This window comes from Podarcis raffonei, chromosome 14, assembly GCF_027172205.1.
Source record: "Podarcis raffonei isolate rPodRaf1 chromosome 14, rPodRaf1.pri, whole genome shotgun sequence".
NCBI lineage: Eukaryota > Metazoa > Chordata > Lepidosauria > Squamata > Lacertidae > Podarcis > Podarcis raffonei.
Genome location: NC_070615.1, coordinates 40,549,368 through 40,567,522, shown reverse-complemented (window position 1 = coordinate 40,567,522; position 18,155 = coordinate 40,549,368). Strand labels below are relative to the sequence as shown.

Below are 18,155 nucleotides of genomic sequence, written 5' to 3'. Positions count from 1 at the left end.
AGGAAATTGGTCATTGACAGTAAGAAATGTAAATTTTATGTGTTTTTAAGTGTTTTTTTGTTTTTTCTTTATTTTTTGAAAATTTCAATAAATATTTATATATAAAAAAAGGAAACTCATTATCTGTATGCAGGAATGGGTTCCCTGCACCCCACAATTCTGGTCCATGTAGCCCGATGGTATGACATGCACCAAACAATGTACAATCCTCAAGCTTGTCAACGGCCCCTTGGATTATCGTAACAACCAAAGTTTCCCCAGTCGTGCCAAATTGATCCACGCCTACTTTATTTCTGACCCCTCCTTTAATTACTTATATCCTACCTTTTAAAGGGGGAAAGAAAACCATCCCAGCCCCGCTTTTTAATGCTTTATACAGTTCAATAAATTTGGTGTCAACACCAAGGAAGAATTTGGAATGTTGTGAATCCCCTCCATCACCATATACATATATGGTGTACATATACACCCCATTTCAACTAGCTCTTTGTGTTCCTAAAGCAGCTTAAGTGTGCACGATTAATTAAGTTTACTTTAATTAATACAGTTACATACCCCATTGTTTTAAAATGCTTTAAGCATTTGAACTTTAGAAGAATTAAAGGCATTCAACAATTCTCTTGAGATTTTGACTCTCACAAGGCCATCCAATGAACCCCTTGGCTGTGGTGAGGTTTTAACCTGGGCTTCCTCGATCCAAAACCAATTCACCAGCCACAAGACCAAACTGGTTCAGAACAAAAAAGCAGATACTCAGGGTTGTGCTCAACCTACACAATTCCATATTAAACACCAGATGCTGCTGTAGGAGCAATAAAAAATGCTTTAAGTGCATAACAATACAGAAGACACAAAGATACTGGGAATCCTGTTAAGAGGATGAGCTCTGCACTTTATTTGGTGTAAGTGTACTGAAAGTAACCTACAGCTCCAAAGCATTAGGAACTCATAAATAATACAGGACGATAATGACAGTCAACACAACTGTCTTAGAACAGAGTCCATTTTGAGGCTGTGCCTCGTGTTCAACTTCTTACAACTCATCCACAAAAGGGGTGTTTGCCAAATCCCCACTAGCTGCCATTGACTTCTTCCCACTAACAAACTTCTTTGCGGCCTGAAAAATAAAGCAGAAAAATAGCAGAGGACAAAATGTTAGGCGGTTGAGGCAGCATCTGCTTTGGAATCAGCAAACAGAATCACTGTCTTTGATGAGTGGCTGTTTTTGAGCTTTAAAGGAACTGCTGGGTTAGAATTTAGCTTGCAGCGGGTGTAGGAAGAGCCATTTGTGGGGCAGAAAGCCAGTGTTGGTCTTCATTTAATATATTTCTATTCTGCATTCTACCAAATCCAGGTCTCTGTGGGAGCTGGCAAAAGACAAAAATGAGAAGCAAACCCAGACAGAGGACTGCAACCCAAAGGCAAAGGGTAACACCAGCCAAGTGCCATCAGAAGTGGGGGGGGGGGGGGAAGGAAACATTTAGGGTCAACACTTCACAGATACAGCTCTGATGGGCATTCCAGAGACTGGGAGTCACCGGAGCAAAGTCCTGTCACTCAGAATTAGGGTTATGAGGACTGCTGGCCAACTCAAGAAGCAGGTCATCTATTTTGTCAGCGCTACAGATAACAGGAAGAGGGGAAACCGTTCTAAATACAAAGCTGCTGATTATGTTGTAATCTACAGACACCTTACTTACATTCACAATGTCAGCAGTGGCCACAGAATCAATCTTTTCGGCCGCAGCACTTGGTGATGTGTATACCCCAGATGCCAGGGCCTGAGAGCCAATTTCATCAAGGAAGCCTTCTGAAGACTCCACAGACATCAAGTAAGCCGCCTTCAGCTGGTTTCTGTCAAGAATATTGAGGAAAATGAGCATAGCAGTCTGCTTAGGATTCTGTAAATATGATGGCAGACAATCGGCAGGAAAAGGATAACGTGGAGTGCATTTATTTACATTGTCTTACTTGCATTTGCAATGCACTTTGTATTTCTGACATAGTTACAGGATGCCTATTACTTTAAAACAGTCCGTGAGACTGTGGAAATCACAAGGCATTCTTGAAGGCAGGCATGAGAGAAAATCCAGCTTCATGGGAGGAAAAACAACCCTCAGTTAAAGCGGCCAAAAAAAGTCTTGTAATCATGTATTTTATGAAATCATGTAAAACCTAACAATTTATTAGATTTCCATAGTTTAAGAGTAAAGTAGATTTTCTGTACATTTTAGTATTCCATTGCTGCTCTTCTTTTTTTAAAAAAAGTAGTCCAATAATGTATATTTTACATAAGAAACAGCCATTTGCCAATTCAGAGTATTTGTCCACCTTATCAATATTGCTTACTCTGACTAGCAGCTGGCAGTTCTCTAGAATCTTAGGCTGCCCAAACCTTTTAACTGGGTGACAAGCAGGGTTTGAACCTGGGATCTTCTGCATGCAAAGCATGTGCTCAACAACTGAGCTACGCCGCCTTCTCTGAATGCCTCAACCCTATCTCATTTGTCCTAGATGAGAGGTACGTTTCTTATTTAGATATAAAAACGAGAGCTTTTACTTTACTTAAAAATACAACTGATTAAAATGTACATCAACAATTCCCGAATATCAGGAATGTGTGCAGGGGCAGAAAGAGGGATAATATACGATTTTGGGCTGTGAACAGGTCACAAGAATAGCTCTGGTAAGCTAACTTACTTGGCTCTTGTGACTTCCGCATCAGTGACTCCACCCTGGGCAACTGCCTTCACTTGGTTCAAAGCAGCTTTGATTACCTTGATTCAAAAACATGAAAATATGTTGCTGCTAGCTACAAAAGTCAGAATTCAACCCCTGCCCCCACTTTATTTACATATACCTAGAATTTGTATTAGACATATGCAGCCAGAGCTGTCCCTTGAGAGGTGTGTAGGGCTGAGGGAGGATCACTCTGTGTGGTCTTCACATTATTTGTAAACAGGGAAAATCTGAGCTAGATCAGGCCTTCTGCATCTGCAATGTGCACTGGGGGGAAATATCCAATTGGAGTGAATGCAAGTCCCATCCCCTGAGCAAGCTGCAGGGGCATGGATGGGTGGATTGAAAGTGGGTGGGTGAGAAAGAATAGCAGGCCTCTGGGGCTTCTTTTCACCTGCTACTAGATCCCTTTCTTTTAACTGGAGACGCCAAGGACTGAATCTGGGTTCTTCCACTATGGTCTTTTCCAGAGCCAGATTACTTTGTTTGCCCACTTACAATCATATGAATTAAGGAGATTTTTTAAAAGAAGCTAATCCACAAGAGGTTTCATAAAGACATCTCTCATAAAGTACATCTATCCCTCTGACCAGAGCAACTTAAGGACACATTTTCTACTTTCAGCACATCCTTCCTGAAATCAAAACACCCCTTGCAGTGTCAGGAATACACACATTTGTCATAAAACCCTACCAATTGTTAAATAAATCCTTATCAGAACTTGCAGACTGAACGTGCTTCCAATTAACTTGGTCTGAGAAAACCAACTGGTGACTTACCTCCCCAGCAGCTGAAGCTTGGGATACAGTGTAAACGCCAAAGAGTCCGGAATCAGAGTAATTCACATTAAATGCTGCTGCCTGCGAAAGAAATTTGATTTCAGTTAGCATATTCCAACAAGCTCTTTTCTTCATGCAGAAATATTTTTTGGCATTTTAAAGTAGTCCATGTTTAGAAAGGGTGAAATTCAAAATAGGAAACAGAGTTAGGAAATAGGCCTAGGAAATAGGGTTATCATTAGTTTATTATTGATTGTTCATATTTTAGTTAATGTATGTAATTGTGCATAAATTTAAAACAATCAGAAGCCATAATCTCAAATGAAAAATTCTCCTTGTATGAGAGAAGTGGAAAATGCCACTTCTTAGTGGGCATTTGCCATATGTAGCTTTTGTAATTATTTGTACAGTAGTATCTTGGGTTCTCAAACTTAATCCGTTCCAGGAGTCTGTTTGACTCCACAAACCATTCGAAAACCAAGGTGTGGCTTCCAACTGGCTGCAGGAGCTTCCTGCACTCAAGCAGAAGCCGCGCCGGATGTTTGGCTTCCAAAAAACGTTTGCAAACCGGAACACTTACTTCCAGGTTTGCGGCGTTTGGGAGCTGATTTGTTCGGGAGCCAAGCCGTTCGAGTACCAAGGTACCACTGTACTGCAAATTTACTTGTATTACTTAAGAAAATAAATCCATAGATTCATTTAATCAAAGGCACTTTATAAAATTGCACTGAACACTGCAGCTCTGGTAGAAATCTTTGGCAAAAACCACTAGGAGCTTCTATCACATGACCCCTTATAGAAATTCCATTCATTCCAAAGGGACGTCTGCCGCACGTCTGTTGTCATCGTTGCTGATAAGAACGTAAATCATTTATATACCACTTATATGCTAAAATTACATCTAACTGGGTTTAACAACTATACAATCAAGTATGAAATCCATAATTAAAAAAACCACACAATTACAATTCCATTGGGACATTAAATCACCCTTAATTAAAACTAAAAAGATACAAGCAAGTTAAAAACTATAATCCAGTAAGAGAATAAGTCTAAGTCCAAGGGAATGCTTGGCTAAACAGTTGTGTCTTCAGCAGTTGGCAGAATGCCAATACTGATGCAGCCGCTCGTATTTCAGTAGGAGTGGCATTCCACACCACCAATGAAAAAGCCACCCCACCCCCATGTTACCACAAGCCAATAATCATCAGGCTGTGGCAAAACTAACCAGGTTCCATTAGTGGATTGTAGCATCCTTACAAGGCACTGGAGATAAAAAGAATGGTTTTCAGGTAACTGGGTCCAGAGTTATTTAGGACACTGTATCTAAGCAGCAGAGCCTTAAAACTGGCTTGGTAGCTATTAGCCAGCCAGTGCATGCTTTTCCCAAATAATCATTTCCCAAAATATAAACGGGTACAGGTTTTATCCAGTGCTAGTCCTGCACAGAGTAGATCCATCCACTGAAATTACTGAACATAACTAACTTAGGTTCATTAATGTCAACAGTTCTACTCTGAGTAGGACTTACAATGGATACAACCCTACACTTCTCTGCTCTTTTTTTGCTCACATTAAAACCACAGGTGCAAGCCTACATACTTACATCAAAAGGTAGGGCAGTTGCCTTTGCAACACCTTGGATGAGCTTACTGGTAACGCTACTTCCTCTCTTAATGAGAGGCCCTGCCCCAAGAACATGCTGAAGGACACTAAAGGCGTTTGCTTCTGCACTTCCTACAGCAGCTCCTTCAGCAACTACGGCAGCATGGACAAGGCTATGGCCGTTCAGCTCTCGGATTTCACCTTAGTGAGAGGCAAAAAGAGGCATTATATGCTCATCAAAGCATAACACATCACCAATCCCTGCAATAATAGCATTTTCTCTGTCAAATTGTCTACAGAGAAGCCTTCCCAAACCCACCATGAAACTGGTAGCGTTATCAAGCCACCTCCTAAGAAACTACAAAGTTCCCTAGAATGCAGTTTGAAAACTAACACAATCAAAACACAAATTCGGAGAGAAGCCAAAGTGACTTTCAGATAGGCAGTTAATGCTGCTGCCACGAGGTATGCTAGAGAGAGAGCTTAGAATTTTACTAGATCTTCAAGGCCCAAGTCACCGACAGACACATTATGGCTACTGAATTATGAAACTGAATTTTCAAGGTGATCAAGTAGACAAGAAAGTTCATGTTCTTCTGTACCCTGAAAAACTACAGCAGCCTTAGAATTTGGCCCTTGCCCAGTAGGCAGCAAGTCAAAGTGCACAGGCCAAAGTGGTGCGATGGCTAATGTTGGTCTTAAGACAAGGGCAGCCTGGGTCCACATCTTGCTCAGCCAATGGAATCCACTGAAAGGTAAGTCACATGCTCTCACCCTGCAGAATTGTTGTGAGGAGAACTAGGAACAGCACTTTGGGAGAACATCTGTTTTGCAGGGGGAAGGTCCCAGATTCATTTCCTGACATCTCCAGTTACATCAGCAAGCGTCTGGAAAGGCCTCTCCCTACTCAAGACTCTGGATGATCACTGCCAGCAAGAGCAGATGGTAAAGGCCTAGATCAGCTTTTCCCAACTGTTTTGGACTACAATCCCCATCAGCCACAGCCAGTGCGGTTAATGATCAGGGATGATGGGAGTTTGGAGAGCACCATATTGATTGGGGAAGGATGGCCTTGATGGCAAAATAGCCCCAGCCTGGAGTCCTAGGAAGCTGCCTTATACCGAATCAGACCACTGGGACCATCCAGCTTAGTATTGTCTATTCTGATGGAAGTAGCTCTCCAGGGGTTCAGGAAAGGTTCTCTCCAGATGTTCTACCATTCATCCCCCAAAGAAAAGATGCTGCTTTGTGCTGAATAAGACCATTGAGCCATCTAGCTCAGTACTGTCTGCACTGAATGGCAGTGGCTCTCCAGTGTTTCATACAGGACATTCCCAGCTGTACTTGGAGATACTAGGGATTGAACCTGTGACCTTCTGCATGCAAAGCAGATGTTCTAGCATTGAGCATTGGCCCCTATGTTCCTGTGAAGCATAGTTGGAGGAAGGGTGTGATAAAAACGTAGCGAACTGTAATATGCCTATTGGGACCAGTAATCTACAAGCCATATAACATGTGCTGGAATTCTCTGGTCTTTGTGAAAGGTTGTCCCTGGATGTGGAGTAAGGCAACAATGCAGTGGCTGGGGCAGGGGTACAGTAGGTTTGAAGGCTAAATGATGGCCCCACAGCAAGATGTCAGAAGGTAGGATGGACTCACCCCATCAATCTAATTCAGCAGCACTGCTATAGAATTATCAAGAAATATGCAGGTACCAAAAAAGAGAGCGCGCATTTACCTCCACGATACTTGGCCTTCTCACCAGCTGAGCCAGACCCGCTGCGGATGTTTAGGAAATGCTCTCCAATCTGCTTCAGGTCAGAATGGCTGACACCTGAAAGGCAGTGTTAGCATCAGAAGAACAACCCAGAGGTTTGCGGCAAAGGGTGTTTTTGTCTTTTAAAAGACCACAGTACAACCACAAGACACAGATCTTGCCTTACATACCGAGCCCCACCAGAGCCATTCTGCCACTTGTGAAGTTGTTCTGTACGAACTGGTGCAGCTGTGATGAAAAGGAGGATGTGCGTGTTAGTATTTCTGCCACATACGGTAACTAAAGTAAGAACTTAAAGAGTCATTCTGAATCACACCAAAAGGTCTATCGAGTCAAGCAGCCTGCTTTTACAGTGGCCAACCAGATGCTTCCGAGAAGCTCATAAGCAAGACATGGTAATCACAGAATCATAGAATTGTAGAGCTGGAAGTGACCCCAAGGATCATCTAATCCAACCCTCTGCAAATGGCCCTCTACCCAGGGCCATTTTAAAAAATTTACCTTATATAAGTTGTTTGCCTGGACTATGACTGTGCTTCACTTCCAAAAAAGCACATGGAGAAGCCTTAGCGTTTGGGGCATTTCAGAACAGAACTGGTTTAAGTGACACCAGTTTTAAACATCTTCACAAATATTTTGATTAACTGCAACAGCTTGTGGAAACGTGTTAAAATGCAACATGATGCTTTATAACTGCAATCCCATACACTTACTCTAGGGGAAGTCCCCAGTGAATTCACTGGGGCTTCTCAGTTGGTATGCATAGGATTACACTGTTGAAAAACCAACCAAAACTAAGTAATACACTCAGATAGGGGAGGAAATTCTTCTCCAAACCACTACAGTGGAACCTTGTGTTACGTATCGTCCTCCTTGCAAACGCTGGGGATTATGAGCTCCGCTAACCTGGAAGTAGATGCTCCCGGTTGCGAACTTTGCCCCGGAATGCAAGCGGAAGTTGCATGGTAGCAGCAACAGGAGGAGCCATTAGCAAAAGCACGCCTTGGGTTATGAACTGTTTAGTCTTAAGAATGGACCTCCAGAACGAATTAAGTTCGTAACCAGAGGTACCACTGTACTCAGAAAAGATGGCACTTTCCTTACAAATAAAAAACTTTCAAGGTAAATTTAAGCTGTTCTTTTACTACTGCTTCTGTGAAGAGAGACATCTCCAGAACCCAAAGTTTCATTCAAGCAGGCAAAGGATGGCTTGCATAAACCAGGATCAAACCCTGGTTTTCACTTATGGTTTGCTGAGCAAGTATAAATCATAGGACAGGGAACCTCTGGCCCTTCAAATGTTGCCAGACTACAACTCCCATCATCCCTAACCATAAGCTGTGCTGACTGGGGCTGATGAGAAGTGGAAGCAAAACAGCAACAGGAGGGCAGGGAAGAGATGAACATTGATGTATTTAGTGCCAAGTTTCTCTTCATCTACAATAATTAAGTATAATAAGTGCTGTTTAAATTCTTACTTGTTCCGAAGTAATCTTCCCAATAACATAATCTGGACAGTACAGGGAGTTGGCAAGGGCATTCCGATAAGCCGCTGCATGCAAGTTTTCAAGAACACCTATGCATAAGACAATGGAAGGTTTGTTTACTTATTGTAGGGAATCATTTGTACCAAAGCTGTGCTCTGCAGAAATGTGTTTTTCATCGATTGTGTGGAGCTTCCCCTTCAGTACTAAAGTGAAGCCCCTGTTCATGCAGAATATGCAAATCAAATCCACCCTGGGGAAACAAACTGTCACTTAGCTCTGTCTAAACAACCTGCAAAATAGTTTGCTGGACCATGGATGTTGGATAAGGATCAAAAAGGTAGTTTTAGGCATATCCAAGGTCCTAGTGTGGGTCCACTGAGATTTAAATCACACATACCTTTGTCCACTAAAAAACAGCCCTACATTTGTTTTTGTTTTTTTAATGCTGCTCCTTAAATTCTGCTTGGCACAGAATAGTGTTTTCCAAGAAAGAACTCCACAGCCCCCTTTATCACTGCAAATGTCAGCAATAAAAGATTAAGGAATCATTAATTTAAAGCCGTATCAGTTGTTGAGGGCACACAAATTTAAGTTGGAGAAGTGGTGTTTACAGACCTCTCTCTAGCACAATCCTGGAAAGACAACTGTGATATCCACCCATAGGCAGGGGAAAACTTGTTTCATACTTGTACAATCTTAAAAAGAAATACTCCTCGTAGCCCCCAGCAGATTAGGAACACTCACCAACTTGAGGGTTCTGAAAGGCAATTGCCTTGTCAATTCTTAAACGGGGGTTGGCCTCAGCCACTTCCCAGCGCCTGAATTCTGGGGCCGTTGTGACATTTAATAAATACTCCAAAACGGTATCGCTGAATAAAGGAAGAACAACATATATCAAGAAAGGATCAAACAACTGAGGCTCCAAAATATTAGAGAGCAGATCAAGGGCAAGCTGATGTTAAAATATAAAAATTCAAAGGTAAGGGGGTTAACACGAATTTCAATGGCATTCCTTCTGAGAATATAAGACCGGACTCAAAAGTTACCTAGTCTCTACATGGCACCTTACGGAAAACACACACGGCTCCTGGACCAAGAAGCTTACAATCAAAATACTGACGGTGGGCAGGGGGAGAGAGAGACAGGGAGTTAGGTAACAAACAAGAGCAGAATTAATAGATGTGTTTTCTTCCTGACAATTCTTTTAGGAACCGACCCACAGAAAAACATGTGCCATGTTATTTATAGCTCAGAATAAAGTCAAACTGTATTTCAAGGGCAGGAACAAAAAATTACTTATGCAATGATGTTCTGTTGCATTATCAATGGGAATGCTTACAGAATGCGTTGAAAACTGATTTGCTACACATCTAGAGGCTTACATATAGTCACGCAGGCATTCAACGGAATAAACCATGTTCTCTCTGGTAGATGTCACACTAAAAAAAAGAAAAAGTACATTTTTCAAAAGTTGATATGAGGTTACTAGTTCCTTCTGTTTATAATCCTATTGTGGGCTTGCTTACACTTAAATGTTTTGCTATTAACGTTTTCTATCTTAAACCACAATTAATACCCATATGCAGATTTAGTACACATGTATACTGCCTATTGTAAGAGTCCCTTTGAATAGTTATCTTTCAACCATATAATAAACTACTAATTATGCAATGCTAAAATTCTTCTGACTGAGAAACATGAAACAAGACATAAGAGTTGTAAGAGAGTAGACCCAATGAAATTAATGAACGCAAATTACCCATGTTGATTAATTTCAATTGGTTTACTCCAAGCAGGGTCAGCACCGGATACAAGCCATGTGATTCTGATTCACAAGAGTTTGCGATAACACAAGATAAAAGCTGCTGCTACTACTGCCCCCTCCAGTTGCCGCCATGAGGACTCGCAGGCCACCACTGATTGTGCCGCCACCGCCAGGCCTTGCAGATTGTCACCACTACGGCTGACACATACCACCATCATGGCCAGCTGCTTCTGCCTCCTAGCAGGTCTGCTGGCAGTCCCACATTATTTGTATTCACTGACTCATCGCCATACTTTGGATTGTCCTGAATATCATCATTTGGTAGGCAAGCCCAAAACCAAAAGTCCCACTGGGATTCATTTTGGCTTGCCTGCTGATGAAACTGAGTGTGTGATGATTGATAAGATTGTCATTTATCTGTTTTAGGCCCCTAAGCAGTAGCAGTTGCCTGGACATTGTCCTGTTCACCTCTGTATAGTTTCTTCCTTATTTTAGACATTGTGGTAGATTGCAATGTTTAGCTGCTGATAACATTGCAGTGTTTAACTGGTGATTTATTGCGATGTTGAAAACCAGATATCGCCTATCGCCTGATAACTTGGCCCTCCAAGTATTTTTGGGACTACAATTCCCATTATCCCTGACCACTGATCCTGTTAGCTAGGGGTGATGGGAGCTGTAGTCCCAAAACAGCTGGAGGGCCAAGTTTGGCCATCACTGGCCTAGCCCTTACACACATTGTGATTCACACGATATTGCCAGCTCAAATATTATGAAACAATTATCACGATGTGAACTTCAAAGCGGTTTTAGACAATATATCAATATATTGCCCAGCTCTACCTGCAACCCAGCTTCAGGTGCAGTAAAAGAGACGGAACACTGGAAGTTACCTTATACCATTGGTCTATTTAGCTCAGTATTGTTTACAAAGTCTGGCAAAATCTCCAAGATTTTTTACTAGACTTTTTCCAAGCCCTTCCTCGAGATGCCGGGAACTGAGCCAAAAACATTCTGCATGCAAAGCCTGTGTTGTCCCGCTGAGACACAGCCACTCCTGACTTCTCACTCTAAGCGAGAATCATGCCCCAAGCAAAGTCATATGTTTCTAGAGATCTGACTCCTTTCCCCTGGGTTTATATGAGCATATATGAAAAATACAGGACTCTCTTTCACTGTCATTACACTTCCCTTCTGCGCTGATATCACCACTGTTGAACCATGTGCTACGGTTCTACATACCAACATGCTTGAGGAAGCACATATAAAACAAAATAATTAAACTCCAGGATGAAACTGGGAGTCATTTTTGAAAGAACTATTGCAGGGGGAAGTGCAATTAAAATTGGATAGTGGAGATGTTTAAGTGAAGCCTGCCTTGAGATTAAAACATGAAAAATCACTTTTTAAAAACCCACCCACCCTTATTTTTCAGTACTTCTGCCTTGGGCTATTCAAAGTCATCCAACTATGAACTGTCATAATCAGAGGAGTCCCATTTCCACGTAATTATTCAAAACACAGTTGAGCATTAAACAATTACAAACCTTAGGCTACCACCAACAGCTTCAATACCACGGGTGATTTTGAAGGCAGAAGCTCCTTTTGTAGTCTGTAGAAAAACCAACATTACACTTTCAACTGCAGGCATCAAAACAAAACTTCAGTCATATCTAGCCCATATGTTTTAACTTGGCCACTGGGTATTTTAACTAAATACACACAGCTAATGCTTGCATCACTAAACTGTTCAGGTATAATGAATAAGCCAGAGCATGTTAAGTCAGTGTTATGCTGCAAGATAAACACCCTATGGAAATTCAGAAGGCTTATATACTTAATCCTTATGCTGGAGCCAGGCAAAACTGAAAGTAGCAAGACTGCACCTCCTTTTCTTCCACCCGGATAACAAGTGATAGAATATGGTGGTTTTAAAACAGAATCAGACAAAATCATGGAGGATAAGGGTATCAACAGCTGCTAGCCATGATGACTATGTCCAACCTTCACGGTTGCTGGGAATCACAAGTGAGGAGAGTGCTCTTGCATTCTGTTCTTGCTTGGAGGCTTTGAAGAGGGATCTGGCTGGCCACCATGACAAGATGCTAGAATAGATGGCCAATGGCTTGATCCAGCAGGGATCTCTGCAATTCATAACAGTTAGGGGTGCAGGACTAGGGCAAAGGAGCAGGTAAGCCAGCCTAGACCTTTGTGCTGCTGCGCATATCACATGTCAAGTGGGAGGTGGTGGCTGCTGCTAATCAGCTGGCCAGCCTCCACTTTGCTCAGGGGACCCAGGAGCAGCTGTGCTAGAGCATGTTAATAGCCTGCTAGTGCTCCGGTAAAGAGCCTCCCCATTAATAAAGGGAGGTCTTCCTCAAAGCCAGCTAAACCTTTGGAATAATTGGAGATAAGGAGAACACATTTTTTGTGCTTGCAGGTCCTTTTAAGTTTCAGGTCCTTAGATATATCTGCCAGCAGGGCCTCCTTAAGGGAAGAAATCATTCCTTTAGAAAATGAAGATATTTACTGGGATACATTTGCAGGGTATGCTGAGATTCAGAAAGGCTAATTTGCTGTTCCTTAAAACAAGAAAGCAGTCTTACATTGTTCTCCAAGGGCCTCTGGTGGTCATGGAAAGTGGTGCAGCCCCAAACTTTCAAATAAACTGATGCTGCTCCAGCTGAAGAGGAAGTAACAGCAAAGGGACTCAAGCAGCTGGTCCAAGCTCTTGGCACCTTGCACTTTCAGGTGCAGAAGAGGAGGCAGCACTGCTGGTTCCCCAAGCCTTGTGCCAGTAGCTGGCATGGACCACTATGGCCACCTCCTTGACTTCTTGTGACACCATGCTGAGTGCCCAAGAGGGGCTCTGCGATAGAAGCGTTCAGGGCTGGAGGCAATGGGACACTCAGTGATGGTAGAGGTATGCCACCCACCAGAGGCCCCTTGGTAAGGTATTCAGGGCAGGGTGGCTGAGAAACCTATTTCTGCTGCATTGCAATCTGCTTTGGGCATAGTCTGGGAAGGAGCCAATTTAGAAAAACAGCTTGAAGCCAGCTCTGTCTTTGCCTGAAGATGTCATAGCATCAGAGAAGAGGAAATAGCAGAAAATGAGGAATGGGAAGGAGATTTTTTTTTTTTTAGGGTGAGTGAGGAAAGGGCAAAAAAGGCTAGAGAAGGAGCAAAATAAAAAGAAAATAAGAGTAGACCAAAAGCCCTTCTAGTCCAGCATCCAGTTTCCTACAATGGCCAACCAGAGTCTCATGAGAAACAAAAAATCAAGGCATGAGTACAGCATCCCTCTCATTGTTGTTCAGAGACATTCTAATTCTAGGAGGCAGTACACAGGGATGAAGATCAACAGCCATTGATAGCCTTATCCTCAATGAATTTGTCCACTTGCCTTTTAAAGCCAACTAACTGAAAAGCCTGGCTGGATTAGTTGAAAGGCCCACTTAGTCCAGCATCCTGTTCTCACAGTGGCCAACCTCTGTGAGGCCTAAAAGTAAGATCAGTGCAGAAGCAACAACAAATGGCCCATAAGGCAGAAGTGATAGGAGAGGATATACATTTGATTGGGTGGAGGCAGGGGAAAAAAAAGAGGGATATCTGAGAGAGCGCAATATAATGATACTCAAAAGCACATGGTCACTGCCTGGGCAAATGTCAACCCATCATGTAGATGCTACACACAGGCCAGCCTGAGAATGGTTTTACTTGAATTTGTATTGACACCATTTTTTTCTCCTATGAAAATAACAAAAAGTATTCTCCTCTGTGGTTTTTAACACAGTAGCAAAAACGTTTGTTTTTCCAGAATTTCAAAAGTACTCCACTCACCTCCCCACCCTTTCCAGCCTCCCAATTTCACTTTTAGGATACCAACACTAAATAAGCTGAATATAACACTTTGCTTCCTTAATCTAAAGTCAAAGAAGTTGAAGAAGAAACCCACCAGGTTAGATGCAAGGCGGAGCAGGTGTGCAGTTCCCAAATTGGTGGTGGTCTCATACCTGCTGCCTGCTTTGATGAAGACACCAATCCTTGAAACTGGAGAATAATTTTCCAGAGAAGCAATCATCAAGCCATTTGGTAGTTTTGCAATCTGCATTTATAAGAGGACACATCAGTCTACGTGAAATCACACTGCTCCACTATGTGCTGCTCTAATTAGAAGATATCAAAATGCAAAATAACTTCCTCTTCAGACTAACCTCAAGATCCTGGGGGTGTAGCAGTACTTTTGACCGCTCTGCTCCTCCAGGGGCTTCAACTTTAGGCGCAGTCTTGAGAGAATAAAATCTCCTCTAATAAGAGAGAACAATGGTAAGCTAGATCCATACACATTTCAACCAATTAAATTTGAAAGATAAGCAATGTGGTGTAGTGGTTAGTGTGTTGGACTATGACCTATAAGACCAGGGTTCAAACTCATCCATGCTGTTCACTGGGTGACCTTTGGCCTAACACTGCCTCTCACCCTAAACTACCTCACAGGATTGTTGTGAGGATAAAACTGGGTAAGAAGAGAAATATGTATGGCTCCTTAAGTTCCCTGAAGGTCGGCAGTTCGAATCTGCACAACGGGGTGCGCTCCTATTGCTCTGATCCAGAAACCTGTCTGTGGACAAAGGGCAGCTCCTTCGACCTGAAAAGTGAGATGAGCGGCGCAACCCATAGTCGCCTTTGACTAGACTTGACCGTCCAGGGGTCCTTTACCTTTTTACTTTACCCTGATGCTCAGTTAGAAACGCTGATGTGAATTTTAATCTGCTTTTAGCTTCTTGTTCTTGCAATTTCTCCTGAATTTTCTGGTTTCCTCTTTTTGTAAAGCACTTGGATATGTTGCCGTTGTTTACAATAAGCGATGCGTGATTTTTTTACGAAATAAATAAATAGCTTAGCCGTTCTCCCTAGAGACTAATTTGTGGCGGGGGGGGCGGGGTTTCCGTGCGCGAATTTCTTTCCTTCGTTTTCAACGGTCATTTCTCCCCCTGCCGGAGCGAACAGCATTCTGTCCTGCGTACGTCTAAAGGGGAAACGCCGACTGACCGCTTCAGATGGTGCTGGGGCTCCAGGTGCAGGCCGACCTCGAGGCTCCTGCAGCGACCTTCAGCCTCCCGGCAGAAGAGGGGTCTGTCACCACCCTCTTCCCTCCCTAAAGCGGCTGCTGAGAAGGAGGAGCGGCGCCCGGACATGGATGAGGAGCCGGCCTTCCCTTTCCCCTCCTTCCCCGGTCGAAGGCCCGAGTCAAGGTCGCTCCCTTGAAGCGGGAGCCGCGCTTCCTCCATCGGGCCTTACCCAGCCCAGGCGCCTGTCTTGCTCCGGACTCCCGCCCCTTCACCGCCGCCGCCTCCAAGGCGCTGCTACTCACCGAGAGGCACCGCGCTGCCGCCGGAATGGGCTTCATGGTCTTCGACCGCCACAGAGCCCTCCGGAGCCTCCCCGGGGAAGAAATCCAAGATGGCCGCCCAGGAAGCGGAAGGCTCTTCCGGTCCACGCCGCACTGCCACTCTTTCCGCGCCGCCCGAACCATAGAGAAAGCGGAGCCTTTCTATAATCTCGCCCAGCGCCGGCGACTAGGGAAACGCCCCCGCCCCGTAGAGGTAGGGGAACGCTGTTCCAGCATGAAAACTAGGAGAGGCAAGCGGCTAGAGCGTCCCCGGCCAGTCCATCAAGGGGATAATCGTTCACCGCTGAGAATCATCATACACGTCCGGTTCTCATTTGCAGTTGGTAGAATCCTGGATGGCAAAGGACGAAAACAGAACCTGAGGACTAGGAACTCTGCTGTGCGCTGTTAGATCGCGGGTTGACCCTCCAGCCACCTAAGTTGTAACTCACGAGCGTTTCGTAAATTTGATTTTCTCTCTCCTCCCCCCGCATTTGAAGAAGAAAGGACATCTGTTGTTGTTGTTGTTTAGTTGTTTAGTCGTGTCCGACTCTTCGTGACCCCCTGGACCAGAGCACGCCAGGCACTCCTGTCTTCCACTGTCTCCCGCAGTTTGGTCAGACTCATGTTTGTAGCTTCGAGAACACTATCCAACCTTCTCGTCCTCTGTCGTCCCCTTCTCCTTGTGCCCTCCATCTTTCCCAACATCAGGGTCTTTTCCAGGGAGTCTTCTCTTCTCATGAGGTGGCCAAAGTATTGGAGCCTCAGCTTCAGGATCTGTCCTTCCAGTGAGCACTCAGGGCTGATTTCCTTCAGAATGGAGAGGTTTGATCTTCTTGCAGTCCATGGGACTCTCAAGAGTCTCCTCCAACACCATAATTCAAAAGCATCAATTCTTCGGCGATCAGCCTTCTTTATGGTCCAGCTCTCACTTCCATACATCACTACTGGGAAAACCATGGCTTTAACTATACGGACCTTTGTCCGTAGGACATCTAACCTTATTTCTGATAAATCTTCACATTGCTTTAATTCTCAAGGATCGGGAGCGAAAGCTGCAGCTGTTCTAAAGCATGCTCTATTCATTTCTCTTGTTCTCTCTGTAAAGGTGATTTGCGGTACTACCATCCAGAAACTGCCACCCACTTGTCAAGGAACAACCAGGAGCACACATTTAAGCGCCTTTGCAGCCAGGTCTTGTACGTGCCCCACTGCAGTTTGGGGGAAGCAAGTTAAATTATGACCCTTGCAGGAGGAGTGGGGGTTCACCCCATGCATTTAAAGCACATGACTTCCCCCAAAGAATCCTGGGAACTGTGTTTTCCGCTTAAGGTAAAGGTAAAGGGACCCCTGACCATTAGGTCCAGTCGTGGCCGACTCTGGGGTTGCGGCGCTCATCTCGCTTTATTGGCCAAGGGAGCCAGCGTACAGCTTCTGGGTCATGTGGCCAGCATGACTAAGCCACTTCTGGCGAACCAGAGCAGTGCATGGAAATGCCGTTTACCTTCCCGCTGGAGCAGTACCTATTTATCTACTTGCACATGACGTGCTTTCGAACTGATAGGTTAGCAGGAGCAGGGACCGAGCAACGGGAGCTCACCCCGTCACGGGGATTTGAACCGCCAACCTTCTGATCGGCAAGCCCTAGGCTCTGTGGTTTAACCCACAGCGCCACCCGCGTCTACAATTCTCGGAATCCTTAACAAAGTACGTAAAGTTCCCAGGATTCTTTGGGGGGGGGAAGCTTGATGAGAGCACTTGTCCTGGGAGGGCTGAAAGCATCATAAGACAGTGACTTTAAACCCAGGATGATCTACAAGTCACCCATCAACAGTAGGTTGCCTCTTTCTCTTGCACACAGTTTATTTATATTTCAGAATTCATTCCCTGCTTTTCTTCTCTTAAATAGTTTTCATTAAATTTTCCATTTTTATCTTCATCACAATACATTCCCTGCTTTCCTTAAGTTCATGAAGTACAGTAAAGCAAAATGACGGAAAAACACACAAACCCAGTTGGAATGACCGAAGTCTGATTTGCACAACAGGACCCAAAGCATGGACTAAACAGCTGAGCATAAAAACAGGGAGGCTGGACATTAATCCACAGCTTAAGTCTGACAGAGTCAAAAGGTTTTACGATCTGCCTTTAGCTTAAGAGTGCAAGAGTCAAGGGAACCCACCTGGGAAGAGAGTTTCACAGCCTGGAATGCCTAATAAAAAAAGCCTTTGGGTTGTATGCACTGTTGGACCTACTCAGAGTTGACTCTTTGAAATTAAGACATGATTAACTTAGCTCTATTAATATCAACAGGTCAGCTATAAGTAAAGGTTAGCTATGGACAACCCATCGAAATCAATAGGCATGACTAACCTTCACAACTAACAACAAGGTCTTGGTCACCACTGTTGCCTTATTCAGATCACCACACCTTTACAACACCTGTGCTGCTGACTCTCAAACTTTGGGACTTTTGAAATATATACAATAAAAATAATAATCAATTTGAGTCATGCAACTCCAGTTGGGTCTAGTAGACCCAAAAAGCTTAAGCAATGTGGACTAAAGTCGCTTCTGGGGCCCCTCGAGGATTAGGGGCCCTGAAGCTTAA

At 43.8% G+C, this 18,155-nt stretch overlaps 1 protein-coding gene across 1 annotated transcript; it reads right to left on the bottom strand.

Annotated features, from left to right (window-relative positions):
* Nucleotides 1-857: 857 nt before the first annotated feature.
* On the bottom strand, nucleotides 858-15,712 carry LOC128402133 (cytochrome b-c1 complex subunit 2, mitochondrial). Its single transcript, XM_053366038.1, has 14 exons — nucleotides 15,527-15,712; nucleotides 14,367-14,459; nucleotides 14,108-14,257; nucleotides 11,700-11,764; nucleotides 9,770-9,826; nucleotides 9,132-9,256; nucleotides 8,379-8,476; nucleotides 7,071-7,128; nucleotides 6,862-6,957; nucleotides 5,125-5,324; nucleotides 3,519-3,599; nucleotides 2,701-2,777; nucleotides 1,701-1,854; nucleotides 858-1,117 (listed from the first exon to the last, which is right to left on the bottom strand). The coding sequence occupies exons 1-14, from the start codon at nucleotides 15,686-15,688 to the stop codon at nucleotides 1,034-1,036; spliced, it is 1,500 nt and encodes a 499-aa protein (XP_053222013.1). The 5' UTR covers nucleotides 15,689-15,712; the 3' UTR covers nucleotides 858-1,033.
* Nucleotides 15,713-18,155: the final 2,443 nt, after the last annotated feature.

What these genes read in the sequence shown, in the direction of transcription:
- LOC128402133 (XM_053366038.1), bottom strand. Translation starts at nt 15,688, where the DNA reads ATGGTTCGGGCGGCGCGGAAAGAGTGGCAGTGCGGCGTGGACCGGAAG. An exon ending in GCTGTTGGTGGTAGCCTAAG is followed by an intron (nt 9,827 to 11,699) that starts GTTTGTAATTGT and finishes TCTTTTTTTTAG; the next exon opens with TGTGACATCTACCAGAGAGA. An exon ending in GAATGCCTGCGTGACTATAT is followed by an intron (nt 9,257 to 9,769) that starts GTAAGCCTCTAG and finishes TCCTTTATTCAG; the next exon opens with CGATACCGTTTTGGAGTATT.